A 19,382-nucleotide genomic window follows, 5' to 3' on the forward strand; every position below is an offset into this window, starting at 1 on the left:
TCTCTGGGGCCACTGACAAAACTCGAGGGAATGGCAAGGAGATGGGACAGTGGAGGGTCTGGCTGCAAGCGAGGAGAAGATTGTACACCAACACGGGGCTTGGCCACTGAAACAGGCCTCCCAGTGAAGTGGTCATGGCAGCCAAGCTGCCGGGGTTCACCAAATGTCTGGCAAGTGCTTTCAGACATGTGCTTTGGTTTTTGGGGGTCACCCAGAGTGCTGGGCTCTGAGGTCACCCAGCGATGGGCTGTGAGGTCAGCCAGCAATGGGCTGTGACCTCACGGCCCTCGCTGCTTATCTTGGGGCGCCGGCAGAGCCTGGCCCAGCCTGGCTCGTGCCTGGACTCCCGCTGAGCGTGTGTGCGAGGCTTGGAGTGCCGAGCAAGGATCTCTTGGGAGATTTGTTGGAGCTGTGCTGTGGGGCCGTCGGCAACTGCTCTCGGTGCCCGTCCCCGCAGCCAGTGCCTGCGTTTCCCCGGCCCTGCCTGGCTCAGGCAGCCGGGGCTGTGGAGGGAGTGCTCGCAGCAGTGCAGGTGAGCTGTGCGGGGACACGTGCCCCGGGGCTCGGCTTGGGGTTTTGTCCTGCTGAGGGGCCGGGGCACTGCCGCTGCCTGCCCTGGCTCAGCCACTGACCCTGACCTCTCTCCTTCTTGCAGCGCACATCAGCTGTCGCAGCGGTGCCAGCCAGGGGAAGCAGCTCCCCATCTGCAGCTCTCCCCAGCCCGCTGCAGCGAGCCGACACCATGGCAAGTGAGGCCCAGGACATCACTTGCCCTGTGTGCCAGGGGGTCCCCAAGGAGCCCAGCTACGTCCTCCCCTGTGTGCACCACTTCTGCTTCGGGTGCATCATGCGCTGGGCCAAGAGAAGCAGCACCTGCCCCCTCTGCAGGCAGCACATCACCTCCATCCGCTACTCCATCTGGGCGGAAGACGACTTCCTGGAGGTGCAGGTGGCCCCCGAAGCAGAGGCGCAAGACGACAGCCCCCAGGACGAGCAGGGGGCTGCAGAGCCCATGCCCCAGCCTGCCGTGAGAGGCCTCCCGCCCGAGGAATGGGCAGAGCTCTTCAGGGAGCACCTAGAAGTCCTGGGTCCGCTGCGCTCCTGGGTGCGCCAGCAAGCCAGGGAGCTGTTCGACGCTGCCTGGTGGGACCAGGACATGCTGGAGGCCAACATCGTCGCTTGGCTGTGCCGCTGTGGGCTCGATGAGCACGCCTTGGTGCAGGAGCTGCAGCCGTTGCTGCAGGGCCACACGGTGAGCTTTGTGCAGCGGCTCATCTCCATCATGGAGGAGACGTGCAGCGAGGAGTACCTGGAGGAGCTGGGCTTCCTGGAACCGCGTCCTGCCAGCCAGCTCTACGTGTACAACGGCCCTGAGGTGGACCTCGAGGGCTCCCAAGACACCTGGGAGCCCGAAGACAGCCCGGAGGCCACCCCCAGCCCTGCTGCCTCCCCCCGGGACACTCCTGTCACCAGCCTGCTCTCCTCCAGCAGCGCGGAGGATTCGGACATCGAGGAGCTGCCCAGCACCTCCAGTGCCGCCCTGCCTGGGGGTCCTGGCCAGCCGCGCGCTGCACCCATCCCTGAGGAGCAGGAGGAGCTCTTCTCAGAGCCTGAAGAGGAGGAAGCAGAACAGGCTGCGGTGCCGGGCACAAGCCACGGGCCCTCTCCTCCTGGCCAGGGCAGGGACAGCTCACCTGGGGGGCCACGGCGCCCCCCGAAGAGGAGAGCCGACAGCGACCCGGACTCTCCCCAGCCCTGCAAGAGGCCCCCGCGCCTTTAGCAGGGCAAATGTGGTTGTCATCCCAATAAAGAGTTGTGACCCTGCCACAGACAGTGTCTTGGTCTTCTTCATAGAATCACGGAATCCTACACTCATAGAAATGTCGAGTGGCTCAGGTTGGAAGGGGCCTCAAAGACCACCTAGTTCCACTCCCCCTGCCATGGCCAGGGGTGCCACCCACTGGATCTGGTTGCCCAGCCTGGTGATGGGCAATGCCTGCCCACTCAATCAGGACCCACAGATCCATCTCCTCAGGCCCCCTGGCCTTGCGCATCACCATGTTCCTCCTTCCCCACCCTCCCCCAGACCCCGCAGGGTGCAGAGCAGCAGCGCCGACCCTCCCAACATGGCCGCCCCGCTGCGCCTCCCTCCCTCCCTCCTTCCCTCCATCGCTCCCGTTGGGCGCCGCGCTTAAATGTCCGTGTTTTCAATTTTAGGTGGGTTTGCAAAGGTAAAGCTTGGACGGCATCTTCTTACCGGTGAAAAAGTTGCAATAAAAATCATGGACAAGCTTGGATACGTAAGAAGAGGAGGAAGATGGAGTGCATAGACAATGAATTTAGTAGCTAAGAACTTCATAAAAACTGCTGTAAATTTGTAAGCTCAGCATAGTTAAGTTTAGATTGGAACATGGGATATCAATGACAACTCTGGCTGTTCTTTTTCGGGACACCTTTACATAGTTAGTGACATCTCTTTAAATAGTGCTGTTTTCCGGTCAGCCCTAGGCACAGAGGTAGGATTTCTGTCTGTACACAAACCGATGCCACAGCACAGTATAGTAACATGAGAGGACTCAGATAAATACCAAACTCTCAAATACTGATGAGTAAAAAACTAGATGCTTACTGCATTTGAAGATGACTGTTGGTTCCTTCTGCAAAAGCCATCACCTTGTTGTTCACTTTTATCGGTACCTACTGTGGGATAAATCTGTAGAAGAAAGTGTTGGTCATCTGTTTTTGATATCATTACCATAAGTATTGGTCATAGTCCTCATTAATATACTACAAAAACACACTATTCACAAAAAGCTATGAAATTTGGGGGGGAAAAAAAAAAAAAAAAAAAAAAGTAAAAAAAAAAAAAAAAAAGAGAGAATAAGAAATACTTGCATTTGTCATACTGTTCCACAAATCTTCATTTTTTGTGTTCTGATAGCTGTACTTCTGCAGGTACTGCACAAGTCCAGCTTTAAAAACATCATCAGTCAGGTAGTCCTTCAACATATTTAATATACAGGATCCCTGAAAAAGAGTGTGACAAAATGTTTACAAAACCACTCCCTAGACAGCAAGATGCTTCTTTCAGAAAATTTTCAGCAGGCTAACCTAAACAGCAGTTCAAATTTGTATGTCTGTCTGATGAGAAATAATTGGGTTTTATATATATTTAAACGGTAATTTGGCTTTCCTTATTTCCTTAAATATATTTTGGATTGAGTAAAATATGGTATTATTTTTTCAATTACTATATAGAGCAGGCTCCAATGAAAAACGCTGGTTGGTTTAAGCACCTAAAATAATGTTTTAATGTTTAAATTGATACACAACAGATAAGAAGGGGCAAAAACCTCCTCTTTTTATAGATGGAACAGGAAACCACAATTTGAACTACATGCAGGAGTTTTGGACTAGGATTGAGATAGAATATAAAGATCAAAACAACATTAAAAAGTATATTAACACCACGGTTCAGGGATGTTTTGTATAAAAGACTGACTGAAATCAGTACAATGCAGACGTATAGTACAATCAGTACAACTGAGAATGAAATCAGTTACAGATTTTACCTTCACATAAGAAACATCATCAAACATTTCTAAAATTTGAGCTGGATCTTCCACAGGAGTAGACACAGGATGTGATGAATTTAATGCATCCACTTCCATGGCATCAAAACAGTTTGATAAGAAATAATCTTCCTAATAGGAGACAAAAATGATTATTACTACCAAATTTTGCTTAGTGACTACTGAATTCCTATTAGTTCATATTTCAGTCCATTCTACATGATGTTGAAATCCCATAAGGAAAGCCAAACATATCTTCGGTTTCATTACAGAGCAGGAAAGGGAAGGGAAGGGGAAGGGGAAGGGGAAGGGGAAGGGGAAGGGGAAGGGGAAGGGGAAGGGGAAGGGGAAGGGGAAGGGGAAGGGGAAGGGGAAGGGCAAGGCAAGGCAAGGCAAGGCAAGGCAAGGCAAGGCAAGGCAAGGCAAGGCAAGGCAAGGCAAGGCAAGGCAAGGCAAGGCAAGGCAAGGCAAGGCAAGGCAAGGCAAGGCAAGGAAAGGAAAGGAAAGGAAAGGAAAGGAAAGGAAAGGAAAGGAAAGGAAAGGAAAGGAAAGGAAAGGAAAGGAAAGGAAAGGAAAGGAAAGGAAAGGAAAGGAAAGGAAAGGAAAGGAAAGGAAAGGAAAGGAAAGGAAAGGAAAGGAAAGGAAAGGAAAGGAAAGGAATATAGAGAGGCAAACTGCCTCTACCCTTCTAAACCAACTTTAATACTCCAGCTAGTGAGACTTAAAAATAACTCCAAAAAGACATGCACACGTTCCAAAAGTTTGATGACAAAATGAACGGTTAGTAACCACAAAACAAACCAAAGGGAAAAAAAAAAAAAAAAAGCAAATGATGAATTCCTTCATTATTATATTGCTTCATTATTATTCCACTGCAGTTTTATGGCAAGTTTCTGCATAGATCTTCCCAGCGCACTGTTCGTTTCACTACTTTGAACTAGGCATACTTGCAAAGTTTCATATATTGAACGTGTGCTAAAGCTAGCGGGAGGATTTGGGGGTCTTCATTAGGATTTAAGTCTGATTATACATGAGGGAAAAAAAATAATTTCATAGAATCATAGAATACCCCGAGTTGGAAGGGACCCATAAGGATCATCAAGTCCAACTCCTGGCACCGCACAGGTCTACCCAAAAAGTCAGACCACATGACTAAGAGCACAGTCCAATCGCTTCTTCAACTCCGACAGGCTTGGAGCTGTGACTACTTCCCTGGGAAGCCTGTTCAGGTGTGCGACTACCCTCTCGGTGAAGAACCTCTTCCTGTTGTCGAGCCTGAACCTCTCCTGCCACAGCTTGACACCATTTCTGCAGGTCCTATCACTGGTGATTACAGAGAATAGGTCAGTGCCTGCCTCTGCACTCCCCCTCGTAAGGAAGCTGTAGACCGCGATGAGGTCCCCCCTCAGCCTCCTCTTCTCCAGGCTGAACAGGCCCAGTGCCCTCAGCCTCTCCTCATACGTCTTCCCCTCTAGGCCCTTCGCCATCTTTGTAGCCCTCCTCTGGACACTCTCCAACACTTTGGCATCCTTTTTGTACTGCGGTGCCCAGAACTGCACACAGTGCTCGAGGTGAGGCCACCCCAGCGCAGAGTAGAGCGGGACAATCACCTCCCTTGACTAACTAGCAATGCCTTTATACTTTCCGAAGTCTAAATAGCTTTTGAAAAGAGAATATACTTTGATTGCAATCATTAACTTCCATCACCAGTTTTTGAAATAATTAGATACAATAAAATCAATATTCTTACCCTTCGAGTTAAGATCAGACAGTTCTTTCAAAGGGAAAGCAAAACTATTTCACAGCACAAACATGATTGGTCTTCACCCTTACAAATTAGTGGACTTAGAATGTAAATATAAAATAAAAATACAGTAATTGCTGCTTACAGCTTTCAGTTCTGGATGGGTAATATTGACCGACACAAACTCCATGAATTTTGCAAACCCTTCATTTAACCACAGGTCATTCCACCACTCCATGGTAACCAGGTTACCAAACCACTGAAACAACAGCAACAACAATTTTAATTTAAATACACGGTTTTTCACAAAAGCTGCTACTGACTGATATGAAATTGAATTTATAGCATGGCACTGACATTTAAGGCACATTTTTGTAGTAATGCAGCTTACTCTGGCCTCTTTCTACTTCATTTCTTATTTTAATGGTAATACTCTACAGCATGGGTTTCCATTACAATTCCATGAAACTTTATACATAAACCAGGTTTGACAGGAGAGCCACGCATAAACCTGTAACAATTCCTAACTTTTTTACCTATATTCATGGCTTGCAATTAATTTCAAGGGTTAGCAATGGTGCAAAGTCCCCAGAGCACTACAGCTACTGAACTATACAGATTTGGGTTACAGCCCTGCATGTCTATGAAGCCCAACGAGACTTTATTGGGAACAGTCGCGTGATTCAGGGATGAACACCCTCAAACCGAAACAGCTCTTTTCAGTCTATATTCTCAAATATCTCTCCATCCACACAGCTGTGACCACTCTGTGGGTCCCTTCTGATCCTTTATTGTTGCTCCTAAATCTCACCTGATGAGCCAGTTCGTGGGCTATTACCATAGTAATCCAAAGTCTAGAAGATGCTGAGGATTTATCAGGGTCATACAACAATGCGGATTCCCGATATGTGGTCAATCCCCAGTTTTCCATAGCACCAGACTGGAAATCAGGAATAGCTGCTAAATCTGGTGGAGGGGGAGGAAGGAGGAGGGCGGGAGGGAAGCATTAATAAACTGCTAGGATTGTTTGACCCAGTAAAGAACCCAGTCACCTGCTCATCCCACTTCACAACAGCTCCCACATCACACCTTCTTTAAGGCTTCTCCTAAATGTAACAGCAAAAACATACCTTTAAAAAGTTCTCTATAGAAGGATTTTCCGTTCTCAGTGAAGCTTTTCAACATACTCTTAAGTTACACGAAGCAGACAGTTTAAAAACATGGGAGCCAAAATTGTCCCAGTCTTACCTAACTCATTGATTTTATGCAATTTTACTCTCTATTCTTAATGCTATTCTTGAATACATTAAATTAGGTAACACTTACCTTGTTTAGGTAAGGGATATGAAATGCTGAAGTAATCCTCATAAAAGTCTAAAAGTTTTACTGCCGCATCCAGGGCATAATCAGCTTGGTGGATCTTCTCTGGTACCGTGTATACAGAAATCTACAGTAAACAAGCAGGCAGTATTTAAATGCCAGCATCAAAAGTTTACAGAATTTGTTCTTTAACACAGAGTGAGTGGTCATGAAAAGTGACAGTAGAGCACATACCTAACAGCTTTCGTACAAAAGTTACTTTTAAAAAATCCAGATACAGATATGTTCAAAATTAGAAATGAGAATTTTACTTTATCCTCCAGAACCACTATGCCTGTAAAAGGACATCTATACCTTCCATCCCCTACCAAGACAGAGCTGTTTAACTACCACTGTTCTGTTTTATTCCTGATTCTCCAATAAAACTATATTTAATTTCCTTTTAATCAAACAGTCTTACTTGAGACAACATTACCAATGCATGTAAGTATATAAAAAGAAAGCACATTACCAAAAACTTTTGGAATTAGTAAAATTAGTCTTAATGCAAACTAATAATCCAATTACAAAGCCAACGTTTTTCTCTCCTCTCGTTCATGTAAAACTTCACAATGTATAAATCCAACAATTTAGCTTGAAAGTACACTGTATGTTTCCATATAGATTTTGTTACAAAATAAGCTCTTAGAAAATCAGAATAGTTACATTAACTCCATGACTGGATATTTTGCTGATGGACTTGAAATCGGAAACAATAAAGGCCACGAGGTAGGTACTCATCTTGACACTGGTATCAAAATGGTCTTCAACAAGCCATGAATTTATATTCACAGTCTTCATCTAAAAAAAGACAAGCACAGCTCATCATCCGGTAGTACCTCTAAGGACTTTGGCACCAAAAATCAACGTGTTTCTTTTCAGTTTCACTAAGACAATTTTAAAGACAAGTTGGAAAGAAGTCAACCCTGTGCCAGCCCGTCCCCACACAAAGAAAACAGAAACATACAGGTAGTTTCACTTGTAAGTGTTACTTCAACATTGCTAAAACTAGATAAAGATACTCATTCAAAAGCTTTAATTTTCCTCAGTGTCTGCCAGCACGTCGATCTAATTAAGATCACACTTGAGTTGATCAGAAGTTGTCTAAATCTAAACATCACTTGTTACACATGAGAGAAATAAACTACTCCAAACAATGACTCCGCTCTCTCAGATATCTATTTCAAGACAAAATGAGTCGCCTGTTAGAGTTTTCCCTTTTGATTCGCCTCAGGTAACTAACTTAGACTTGGAGTATATTTAGCCACATTGGAATACTAATACTGGCACCCACCATTCATTCATTATTTTATCCACTTTTCAATGCAAGAACTGTTTTGTTTGTTTGTTAGTTTGTTTTTAACCAACTTCCAAAAGACTTCATTTTTTTGAAATGTACTTGGTGTATGGGGAGGCGTTATTCCCTCATTTAAAAGGGTTAGTTTCCTGGCAAATCACGAATCAACAATGCAGAAGAATTTGTGAAGAATCTCTTATGCACAGAGTAAGACCAAATGTATGACATGTGACCCACCCTACATACGCCTACATATTTGTAACTGCAAACCATATTTGTAGGTGTTACACATACTCCACTTTCACAGATGTTTTGAAGGCCAAAATAACCTATTTTTGTTGTTGTTTAATATATATATATTAATATATATATAAATATATATTAATAATAATTAATATATATTAATACATTGTATATATAATATATTAAATATATAATATATATAATATGTATAATATATATTATATATAATATACATATAATATAATAATATATATAATATATATTATATATAATATATATATAATAATATATAATATAATAATATATATAATATAAAAATAATAATATCACAGAATCACAGAACCACAGAATTTCTAGGTTTGAAGAGACCTCAAGGTCATCGAGTCCAACCTCTGACCTAACGCTAGCAGTCCCCAATAAACCATATCCCTAAGCTCTACGTCTAAACGTCTTTTGAAGACTTCCAGGGATGGTGACTCCACCACTTCCCTGGGCAGCCTGTTCCAGTGTCTAACAACCCTTTCGGTGAAGAAGTTCTTCCTAACATCTAACCTAAAACTCCCCTGGCTCAACTTTAGCCCATTCCCCCTCGTCCTGTCACCAGGCACGTGGGAGAACAGGCCAACCCCCACCTCACTACAGCCTCCCTTGAGGTACCTGTAGAGAGCGATAAGGTCACCCCTGAGCCTCCTCTTCTCCAGGCTGAACAAGCCCAGCTCCCTCAGCCGCTCCTCGTAGGACTTGTTCTCCAGGCCCCTCTCCAGATTCGTTGCCCTTTTCTGCACCCGCTCAAGCACCTCGATGTCCTTGTAGCGAGGGGCCCAAAACTGAACACAGTACTCGAGGTGCGGCCTCACCAGAGCCGAGTACAGGGGGACGATCACTTCCCTAGCCCTGCTGGCCACACTGTTCCTGATACAAGCCAGGATGCCGTTGGCCTCCTTGGCCACCTGAGCACACTGCTGGCTCATATTCAGCCAACTATCCACCATCACTCCCAGGTCCTTCTCTGCCTGGCAGCTCTCCAACCACTCGTCTCCCAGCCTGTAGCTCTGCAATAAGCGCCCCAGGTGCAGGACCCGGCACTTGGCCTTGTTGAACTTCATGCAGTTGACCTCAGCCCATCGCTGCAGCCTATCCAGATCCTCCTGCAGAGCCTTCCTACCATCAAGCAGATCAACACGCGCATAGCTTGGTGTCATCTGCAAACTTACTGAGGGTGCACTCAATGCCTCGTCCAGATCATCGATGAAGATATTAAAGAGGACCGGCCCCAGCACCGTGCCCTGGGGGACGTCACTAGTGACTGGCCTCCAACTGGACTTGACTCCATTCACCACGACTCTTTGGGCCCGGCTATCCAGCCAGTTTCTAACCCAGCGAAGTGTGCGCCACTCCAAGCCAAGAGCAGCCAGTTTCTTGAGGAGAATGCTGTGGGAGACGGTGTCAAAAGCCTTGCTGAAGTCAAGGTAGACCACATCCACAGCCTTTCCCTCGTCCACCCAGCGTGTCACTTTGTCATAGAAGGAGATCAGGTTCGTCAAGCAGGACCTGCCTTTCATAAACCCATGCTGAGTGGGCCTGATCGCCTGCTTGCCCTGCAAGTGCTGCGTGATGACTCTCAGGAGGATCTGCTCCATGAGCTTCCCTGGCACTCAGGTCAAACTGACAGGCCTGTTGTTTCCCAGGTCTGCCCTTCCAGCCCTTCTTGTAGATGGGCGTCACATTTGCTAGCCGCCAGTCAACTGGGACCTCCCCCGATCGCCAGGACTGCTGATAAATGATGGACAGTGGCTTGGCCAGCTCCTCTGCCAGTTCCCTCAGTACCCTTGGGTGGATCCCATCCGGCCCCATCGACTTGTGCACATCCAAGTGCCGTAGCAGGTCACCAACCAGCTCTTCATGGATGGTGAGGGCCACATCCTGCTCCCCATCCCCTTCCACCAGCTCAGGGTACTGGGTATCCAGAGAACAACCGGTAGTGCCGCTAAAGACTGAGGCAAAGAAGGCATTGAGCACCTCCGCCTTTTCCTCATCTCTTGTAACTAAGTGCCGTGGTTCCGCTCGAGTGGGCAGTCGAGCTCCGCCACAGCCGCTCCCTCACTCCCCCTCCTCAAAAAGGAATGGGGAGAAAATATGTGAAAAGGGCTCAAGGGTTGAGACAAGGATGAGAAAATCACTCAGTAATTATTGTAACGGGCAAAACAGACTCGGCATAAGGAGATAGTAAGATTTATTGCCTATTAACTAACAAGCTAGACAAGTGAGAAACAAAGGAAAGAAACCAAAAGCACCTTCCCCCCCATCCACCCTCTTCCACCTCCTCCCCCCGAGCGGCGCAGGGGAACGGGGGAATGGGGGTTATGGTCAGTCTACAGCGCTTCTTCTCTGCCGCTCCTTCTCGGTCACTCTCGTCCCTTGTGCTGTGGGATCCCACCCACGGGATGCAGTCCTTGATGAACTGATCTGGCGTGGGCTTCCCACAGGCAGCAGCGCTTCCAGAACTGCTCCAGATATGGGTCCGTACCACAGGGTCCATCCCTCAGGAGAAAACTGCTCCAACCTGGCTCCCCCACGGGCAGCAGCTCCTGCCAGGTCACCTGCTCCTGCGTGGGCTCCTCTCCACGGGCCACAGGTCCGGCCCGGAATCTGCTCCGGCAGGGGTCTTCCACAGGCGGCAGCCTCCGTCGGTGCAGGGCCACCTGCTCCACCGTGGTCTCCTCCACGGGCTGCAGCAGGGTACCCTGCTCCACTGTGGTACTCCATGGGCTGCAGGGGGACATCCTGCTTCACCATGCTCCTCACCACAGGCCGCAGGGGACTTCTGCTCCGGCGCCTGGAGCACCTCTCCCCCTCCTTCTACACTGACCTTGGCACCTGCAAGGCTGTTCCTCACTCCCTTGACTCTCCCGGCTGCTGTGAGGCGCAGCGTTTTTTTCCCTGTCTTAAATATGCTCTCACAGAGGCGCAAAACAACATCGCTTACTGCCTCAGCTCTGGAAAACAATGGGGCCCTTCCCAAACATGGGTCAGCTTCTAGATCTTTCTCACAGAAACCACCCTATGGCCCCCTGCTACCAAAACCTTGCCACGTAAACCCACTACACCAAGTTTCCCCCCGCATCCAGTAAAGGATGGAGATTCTCCTTAGTCCTCCTTTTTGTGTTGATGTATTTATAGAAACGTTTTTTGTTATCTTTAACGGCAGTAGCCAGATTGAGCTCCAGATGAGCTTTGGCCTTCCTAATTTTGTCCCTGCACAGCCTCGCTACATCCTTATAGTCCTCCCTAGTGGCCTGCCCACTATTCCAAACATTATAAACCCTCTTTTTTCTCCTAAGATCAAGCCACAATTCTCTGTTGAGCCAGGCTGGTCTTCTTCCCTGCCAGCTCGTCTTTGGGCACGTGGGAACAGACCGTTCCTGCGCCATTAAGATTTCCCTCTTGAAGAGCGCCCAGCCTTCCTGGACCCCTCTGCCCTTCAGAACTACCTCCCAAGGGTCTCCACCAACCAGTGTCCTGAGCAGCTCAAAGTCAGCCCTCCAAAAGTCCAATACAGCGGTTTTACTGGTCCCCTTCCTGGCCTCGCCAAGAACAATGAACTCCACCATCTCGTGGTCACTCTGCCCAAGACAGCTCCCGACAATCACATCCTCCACCAGTCCTTCTCTGTTTGTGAAGAGAAGGTCTAGCGGGGCACCACCCCTGGTAGGCTCACTAACCAGCTGCGTCAGGAAGCTATCTTCCATGCTCTCCAGAAACCTCCTAGACTGCTTTCTCTGGGCTGTGTTGTGCTTCCAGGATGTGTCAGGGAAGTTGAAGTCCAACACGAGTACAAGAGCTGACGATTTCGCAACTTCTGCCAGCTGCCTGTAGAACTCCTCATCAGTCTCCTCATCCTGGTTCGGCGGTCTATAGCAGACCCCGACCAGGACACTAGCCTTGTTGTCCCTGCCGATCCTAACCCAAAGGGACTCGACCTTGTCATTCCCAGCCTCGAGTTCTACAACATCGAAAGGCTCTCTAATATAGAGAGCCACAGCACCACCCCTTCTGTGCTGCCTGTCCCTTCTGAAGAGCTTATAGCCAGGCATTGCAGCACTCCAGTCATGAGACTGGTCCCACCACGTCTCCGTGATGGCAACCAAGTCGTAGCCTGCCTGCTGCACGATGGCTTCCAGCTCTTCCTGTTTGTTACCCATGCTGCGCGCATTGGTGTAGATGCACTTCAGCTGGGCCATTACCTTATCCCCCGGCCTTGCCATTGCTCCCCCTGGCACAGCCCCAACAATCCTTGCTTCAGCCCCATCCCCCTTCCTACCTAGTTTAAAGCCCTCTCAATGAGCCCTGCCAGCTCCTGGCCCAGGATTCTTTTTCCCATAAAAGATAGGGACCCGTCTGAGGCCATCAGGCCAGGTGCTGAGTAAAGTGCCCCATGATCGAAAAAAACAAGATTTCTGCGTTGGCACCAGCCCCGGAGCCACGTGTTTAACAGGTGGGCTTTCCGTGTCCTCTCTGTACCCCTCCCTGCCACCGCAGGGATGGATGAAAACACCACCTGCACTCCCGCTCCATCCACTAACCGACCCAGCCCCCTAAAGTCTCTTTTGATAGCCTTCAGGCTTCTCTCCTCAATGTTGTCATTGCCCGCCTGGACTACCAAAAGAGGATAATAGTCAGAGGGGCGAACCAGGTTGGGAAGCTTCCTGGCAACATCCCTGACCCTGGCCCCAGGGAGGCAGCACACTTCCCTACGGGTAGGGTCAGGCCGACAAATAGGGCCCTCTGTTCCCCTAAGAATAGAGTCTCCAACAACAATAACCCTCCTGTCTTTCTTGGTGGAGGCAGTCCTGAGGCGTGGAGTCGACCTCCTCGCCCTAGGCATCCTCCTGGGAACACTTGCTACCTCTTCCTCAGCTACTGGTCTGTCGAGCTCCAGGGCCTCAAACCTGTTGTGTAAGGGCACCTGGGAAGGCGAGGCCGCAAGGGGAGGGCATCGCCTGCGATGTCGAGCAGGGACCTGTTTCCATTCCTCCTCAACTCCCAGATTCCCTCCCTCTGCCGACGGCTACAGGGCAGGGGGTCCACCCCCATTTGAGGAGTCTCACCTCGGTACCTCTCCTTGAGGCCCTGCAGGGAGTTACTGCACAAGTCTATCTCTCGCTCACACTCCCTGATGGCCCTCAACCTCTCCACCTCCTCCTTGAGCTCCGCCACCATGCGGACCAGGTCATCCACCTGCTCGCACCTCACGCACGCAGTTTCTCTGCCTCCCGCCGATGGCAGCAACAGGCTCAGACACTCCTCGCATCCGGTGACCTGAACTGCTGCATAAATTTCACATTTATGAGATAATTTAAGTACTTTCAAAATCTTTGGCATGCTAAGAATTACCATTTCTCAATCTGTGGTGGGGAACAGAAGTGGATACATAAAGCTTCTTGACCAACCCCCCTGATAAGGGGTTCTGCAATAAGAGACAACTAGTCAGAGCCCAGCGAGTCCCCGGACTCTTCCTCTCACATCACTGCAGGACGGCTGGACGTGTCGGTGGATTAAGGCCTGCTAAGGCTACAGCCAAGAACCCCACAGCCCAGAAAAGGACCCAGCTCTCCAGCTTCACACAGGGCTTCGCCAGCCATCAGCCTTTCTTGCTGCATGGGCACACTGCTGGCTTATGTTCAACGTGGTGTCCACCAGGAACCTCAGGTCATTTTCTGCCAGGCTGCTCTCCAGCAGGGTGCCCACAGCATGTCCAGGTGCCTGGGGTTGTTATTCCACAGGTACAGGACTTGCCACAGCTCCACGAGATTCCTGCCAGCCTTAAAGGAGTCCTTGCAAAGGAGTTCAAATGAAAATACGCTCTGTCATCACGGTGGGCTGGTCCGTTCCAAGCGTTTCTAACCACTCCTGTGGCACAGAAGTAAGTTCCTGGGTCCATGTGTACCACTGCTGAAGGACAAAACCACCCAAGGAATGCTGGAAACTCTAGGATGACCAAGGCAGATGACCAGAGCAGAACAACTACCAAAAGAGTTTCTCACCCTGCAGAAAGAGCAGATCTCTAGTAAAGGACAACAGGCTCAGATACCTCTGCAATAAGAACTGAAAATGGAAAAGAAGGTCCTCGGTGGTGGTGCTGGTAACCTCTCCCCACGAGCATCACCAACATCAGGATGAAGGTACAATTTGAGATCTCAGATACAGACCTGCTAGCCTGGTAGCCTGATCTTTTTCTTCTCACAGAATCACAGAATTGAAGGGGTTGGAAGGGACCTCCAGAGGTCATTGGGTCAAACCCCCCTGCCAAAGCAGGTTCCTCAGAGCAGGCTGCCCAGGGAGGCATCCAGATGGGCCTTGAATATCTCCAGAGAAGGAGACTCCACAACCTCCCTGGGCAGCCTGTCCCAGTGCTCCGTCACCCGCACCATGAAGAAGTTCTTTTGTATACTCATGTGGAACTGCCTGGGCTCCATTTTGTGGCCATTGCCACTTGTCCAGTCCTCACAAACCACTGAAGAGAGGTTGGCCATGTTATAAACATAAATAGGATCCCTCCCTCAGTCTTCTTTTCCCCAGGCTGACCAGACCCAGGTCTCTCAGCCTTTCCTCATAGGGAAGATGCTCCAGGCCCTTTATCATCTTCCTTGCCCTCCGCTGGACTCTTCCCAGGAGATCCCTGTCTTTTTTGTACCGGGGAGCCCAGAACTGGACACAGTACTCCAGGTGAGGCCTGACCAGGGCAGAGTAGAGAGGGAGGATCACCTCCCCTGCCCTGCTGGCCACGCTCCTTTTCATGCACGTCATGATCCCATGGGCCCTGTTGGCCACGAGGGCACACTGCTGGCTCATGGTCAACCTGTCGTCCACCAGGACCCCCAGGTCCTTCTCCTCAGAGCTCCTCTCCAGCAGGTCATCCCCCAGCCTGGACTGATACATGTGGTTGTTCCTTCCCAGGTGCAGGACTCTACCCTTGCTCTTGTTAAACCTCGTTAGGAATGTTTTAACAATTCGTGTCCATAAAGAACAGTCCTGTCTGCCTCTGGGCCCTGCACTGGCAATTTAATTCTTGAACCACAGATGCAGTTGTGAGAGTGGGTAGCAAATACGAGTACTGCTGGCATATGTCTGTCTATGAGGAAGCCCATTCCTTCTTGTACTTGCTGCTCATCACTGCCCCCACTCAATAGCTCCCTATCGAATTAATGTGATTCCAGCAGGTAACCTTACTTCTTCTAATGTCTTAGCCAATTCAGCATGTGTTGGTGCAGCTCTGTGCTTAAACCTCTGGGGTAAATGAGCAAAAAAAATGCTCTATTACTTCCAAAGTAAAAGCAAATTTGTCTTGTCCCTGCCATGGTAATGTGACCAAAAGATATCTCGAACACCAACGACAGCCATCCTTTAAATCCTGCTGTATTAAGCAGATTAGGTATGTCAGACAGACTGGGTGCTGTGACAGGCAATGGCTTAGTAGCTGCATTCAACTTTCTGTAGTTTACTGTAAGCCATCATGTCCTTAACACTTGTAACTGGCCGTACTGGATAATTAAAAGGGGAATGGATTTTTTTAACAGTTTCCCTCTCCACCAAAGATTTTGTTAATTCACCTTTCACTGTCATCGCTAATTCTGGGGACAATCCCACACCAGAGGCTCAAACAGGTGCAGGAATCACCTCATCACCTAGTTTTTTCAATCATTACCCTCATGGTCAACTCAGGGCCAGGAAGGTTTGACAGACCACCATTGTTCCTGTATGTGCTGGATTGGTTGTGATAGATTTAATTTTGTCCATAGTAGCTCATGTGGTGCTATGTTTAGATTTTTAATGGAAGTAGTGCTGATAACAGACCAATGTTTTAGTTGTTTCTGTGTAGTGCGTACACAGAGTCGAGTTCTTTCCTCTTCCCAGGCTGCCTGCTAGCAAGTTGACTGGGAGTACAACAAGAAAAATTTTTTTAATCAACATTTGGTGTGATTTTCAGTATCACAACTGCTATGAGGACTGCAAGAAAAATGCTTGCCAGGTTTGCAGCATAATACCATTAGCCTGAATAAGTTATAAGGCAATAGAAGTCCCCTAGTAAAGGCCGGTGTAAATGCCAAAACTTAATTGGACAAGCTGTTTCCTCCTGTGAGCAGATTATTCAGATTATTTCCTGTATTTCCTGTAACTGAAAAACAAACAAACAAACAAACAAAAACAAACAAACAAACCACAATGTTTACTCCAAAATTTATCCATTTTAAGTAGAACACATACTTTAAAAGTCTGTTTCTGCTACAGTTATGTGAAAGATTTTATCCCAAGTCTTCATTCTATACAGTAGAATAAAAAAAAAATAAATTTCAAAGGACAATTTTCAGCTTCACATTAAGGCCGGAGTCCACCTCATCTTGTAAGTCTCTTCTACCAGGTTAGAATATCACCACTAACACATTGGTACAATTCCTCTACAGCTAGTCAGCTCAGCTTTTGTCATTTATATTCCAATGGGACAGGAACGGATTCACTTCTTTCAAAGTTTGTGAAAAGTAATTCCCCCACGCTTATTTTATAGCCTGGCTGAGCGATGCACTGAAAGTTTTCCCTCCGCTATCAGAACATTTCAAAGCACGGAGTTCAGCCAGTGCATGAAATCTGTTGTTCATCCAGACATCTTTAGGGCGAGTCTATTTTGCCTTTCAGAAATTCATAAGGATATCAGCATGGTAGAAAATATCAATAAGGCTTAGGAAACACAATGAAAGGAGGAAAAAGAAAAGGCAAATTTGAGCTTCAGAGCTGTACTGACAGATCTGAAATTCTGTGGGGATTCCGTAGGTTGGAAAAGCACAGCAAAACTCACGCCTGAGAATAAGGGACCATGAGGCTGCCAATACGCTAAGGTTACTTACAGTATCAGCATGCTTAATTACAACAAATTAACAACATGTATTTCTTACCTCTGATATTAATTCCGATATACTCTCCCTGCTCTGGTTGTGAAACACGGAAAGCTCTGTCACGCAGTCCTCGTTGAGGTGTCCCTGCTGCAAGAACACACACTACATTCAAGCATGAGGCTTTCAGGTTGTCTCACCGAGACACATCTGACCATGACACTGTTGTGATATGCCGCAGGCGGAGTCCCTAATTATCCAAGATTTCACGTTTTGTATTTTAGTTAGCATCACGGCTAAATGTTGCCGTGAGTAAACGGAGAAAGTCACACAACTTCAGCAACTTCAGCATCTCGGCCCTCCTTGGTGAGAGGTTCTGAACTCACATAGGAAAGGCTGTGTGCAGATGAGGTTTTTCACTTGAGTGGAAGCTACACTTTTATCTCTTCTTAAATATGCAAAGCTACATCAGGCATGCACGTCTTTGCCAGAGCCGCTTAAAACTGACGGTGGGTGCGTGTGCAACAAGCTGTTCTTTACCTAGACAAACAGCGGCAGCCAGTGGCCAGCAGGAGGCATTGGCAAACAACTGAGAGACCGTCAGGACAAACGCTTTCAAAGAGGTCAAATTGTTAGCCGAACAAGCAATTCTCTGAGACACAGAAATGAGATAAACCATAAGCACGTCCAACATGCTTGTATGAAAACTTGTGTTTTGCTCCATCATGGGTTCCTTTCCACGGAGGAAGAATTTCAATTATGTCTTCAAAAACCCATTAGTGAGATCCTTAGAAATGCATTGTAGGCAATTTCACAATGCTCAGGGGTTGGGGCCCTTGCTCAGTGAGGAGGGGCTGAGGCAAAGATGTTTGGTCAGACTGCAGAGGAGCCTCAGGGCAGCCTTCTCGTAACTACAAGGAGGGCAGCAAGACAAAGCCAAGCTATCTCAGCAGGGCATGGTGCGATGATAACAAACAGCAGGCACGGTGGTACAAATCACCAAAGGGAGATGGCAATTCTTTGGGTGTTATATAAGGGTGTTCTGGTGTCGCACAGACCTTGCTGATGCTGTTTTAAAATAATTAAAAAAGCGAGGTAGGAATTAAAATTAGTTCACTTATTGCGAACCCAGGAGAGTGGCTATTAAATTGGGGGAGAAAATATAGCACAAAGAGGCTGGAGATGAGAATGGTTGAATTAAAGGGCAGGGGAATGGGGAGAAAAAGAAACAAAAGAAACAATAAGGCCGCGGGGAAGCGCAGAGAGAAGGAAAAGGAAATATTCTCTACTTCCCATCAACGAGCGATGTTCAGCCATGTCCTGGGAAGCAGGGCATCAAAACATGTAGTGGTTGTTGAGGAGGAACAGCCCCCTTCCCCACGGGAGCTCCCCTGTTTATTGCTGAGTGTGGCATCAGGTGCTCTGGAATGTCCCTTTGGTTGGTTTAGGTCAGCTGCCCTATCGATGTCCCCTCCCCATCACTTGCCCACCCCCATTGATTTCTTTTGATGAAGTGGCCAACCATCTGGTTGCCCAAGGGAAGCCAGCTGATGGCACCTGTTTGGATTTCAGCACAGCTTCAAGACTGTTTCTCGCTGTCTCCTTCTGGACAAATTGGGCAGCACACAGCTAGAGCAATGCATAATGCGATGGGTGAACAAGGGGCTGACGGGTCGTGCTCCAAGGGTTCTTGTAAATGGGGTTGCATCAGGCTGGTGGCCAGTCACAGGGGCTTGTGCAGGCCTCCATTTTGGGGCCTGTTCTCTTCAGCCTGTTCTCTTCAGTTGTCCCAACTGACTCGCATGTAGGACTTGAGGGTATATGGAGTCCGTTTAGGCATGATGCTAAACAGGAAGGAGTGGCTGACTCCATAGAGGGGAGGAAGGCTTTGCAGAGAGACCTTGACAAAGCAGAGAGCTGGGCAATGCCCAGGCATATGAGGTTTAGCAAGAGCGAGTGAGGGATTCCACGCCTGGCAAGGGGCAACCCTGGCTGTATGGACAGTCAGGGGGACGAGAGGCTGGAGCGCAGCCCTGCAGAGAGGGATCTGGGCGTTTTGGTCGATGGCAAGTTGAACGGGATTCAAGCAGGGGCCCTGGCAGCCAGGAGGGGCAACAGCATCCTGGGCTGCCTCCAGCATGGCATCGCCAGCTGGGCGGGGGCACGGATTGCTGTGCTCTGCTCTGCGCTCTTTCAGCAGCACCTCGAGTCCTGTTCTGGGTGCACTTTTGGGCAGCACACTAACAGAAGGACATCAGGTTATTGGAGAGTGTCCAAAGGAG

The 19,382-nt window shown here is 48.4% G+C and overlaps 1 protein-coding gene across 1 annotated transcript in view; it reads right to left on the reverse strand.

Moving 5' to 3' along the window:
* Positions 1-19,382, reverse strand: part of LOC311221341 (endoplasmic reticulum aminopeptidase 1-like) — a 73,290-nt gene that overhangs the window by 41,203 nt on the left and 12,705 nt on the right. The window contains exons 3-9 of the mRNA XM_084305244.1: positions 7,342-7,476; positions 6,643-6,763; positions 6,128-6,282; positions 5,462-5,575; positions 3,573-3,704; positions 2,892-3,027; positions 2,630-2,736 (exon numbers count right to left, since the gene is read on the reverse strand). Of these exons, the coding sequence (XP_084161370.1) occupies positions 2,630-2,736; positions 2,892-3,027; positions 3,573-3,704; positions 5,462-5,575; positions 6,128-6,282; positions 6,643-6,763; positions 7,342-7,476 (900 nt within the window). The remainder of the gene's footprint in view (positions 1-2,629; positions 2,737-2,891; positions 3,028-3,572; positions 3,705-5,461; positions 5,576-6,127; positions 6,283-6,642; positions 6,764-7,341; positions 7,477-19,382) is intronic.

This window comes from Netta rufina (assembly GCF_964035555.1).
Source record: "Netta rufina genome assembly, chromosome: Z".
Lineage (NCBI taxonomy): Eukaryota > Metazoa > Chordata > Aves > Anseriformes > Anatidae > Netta > Netta rufina.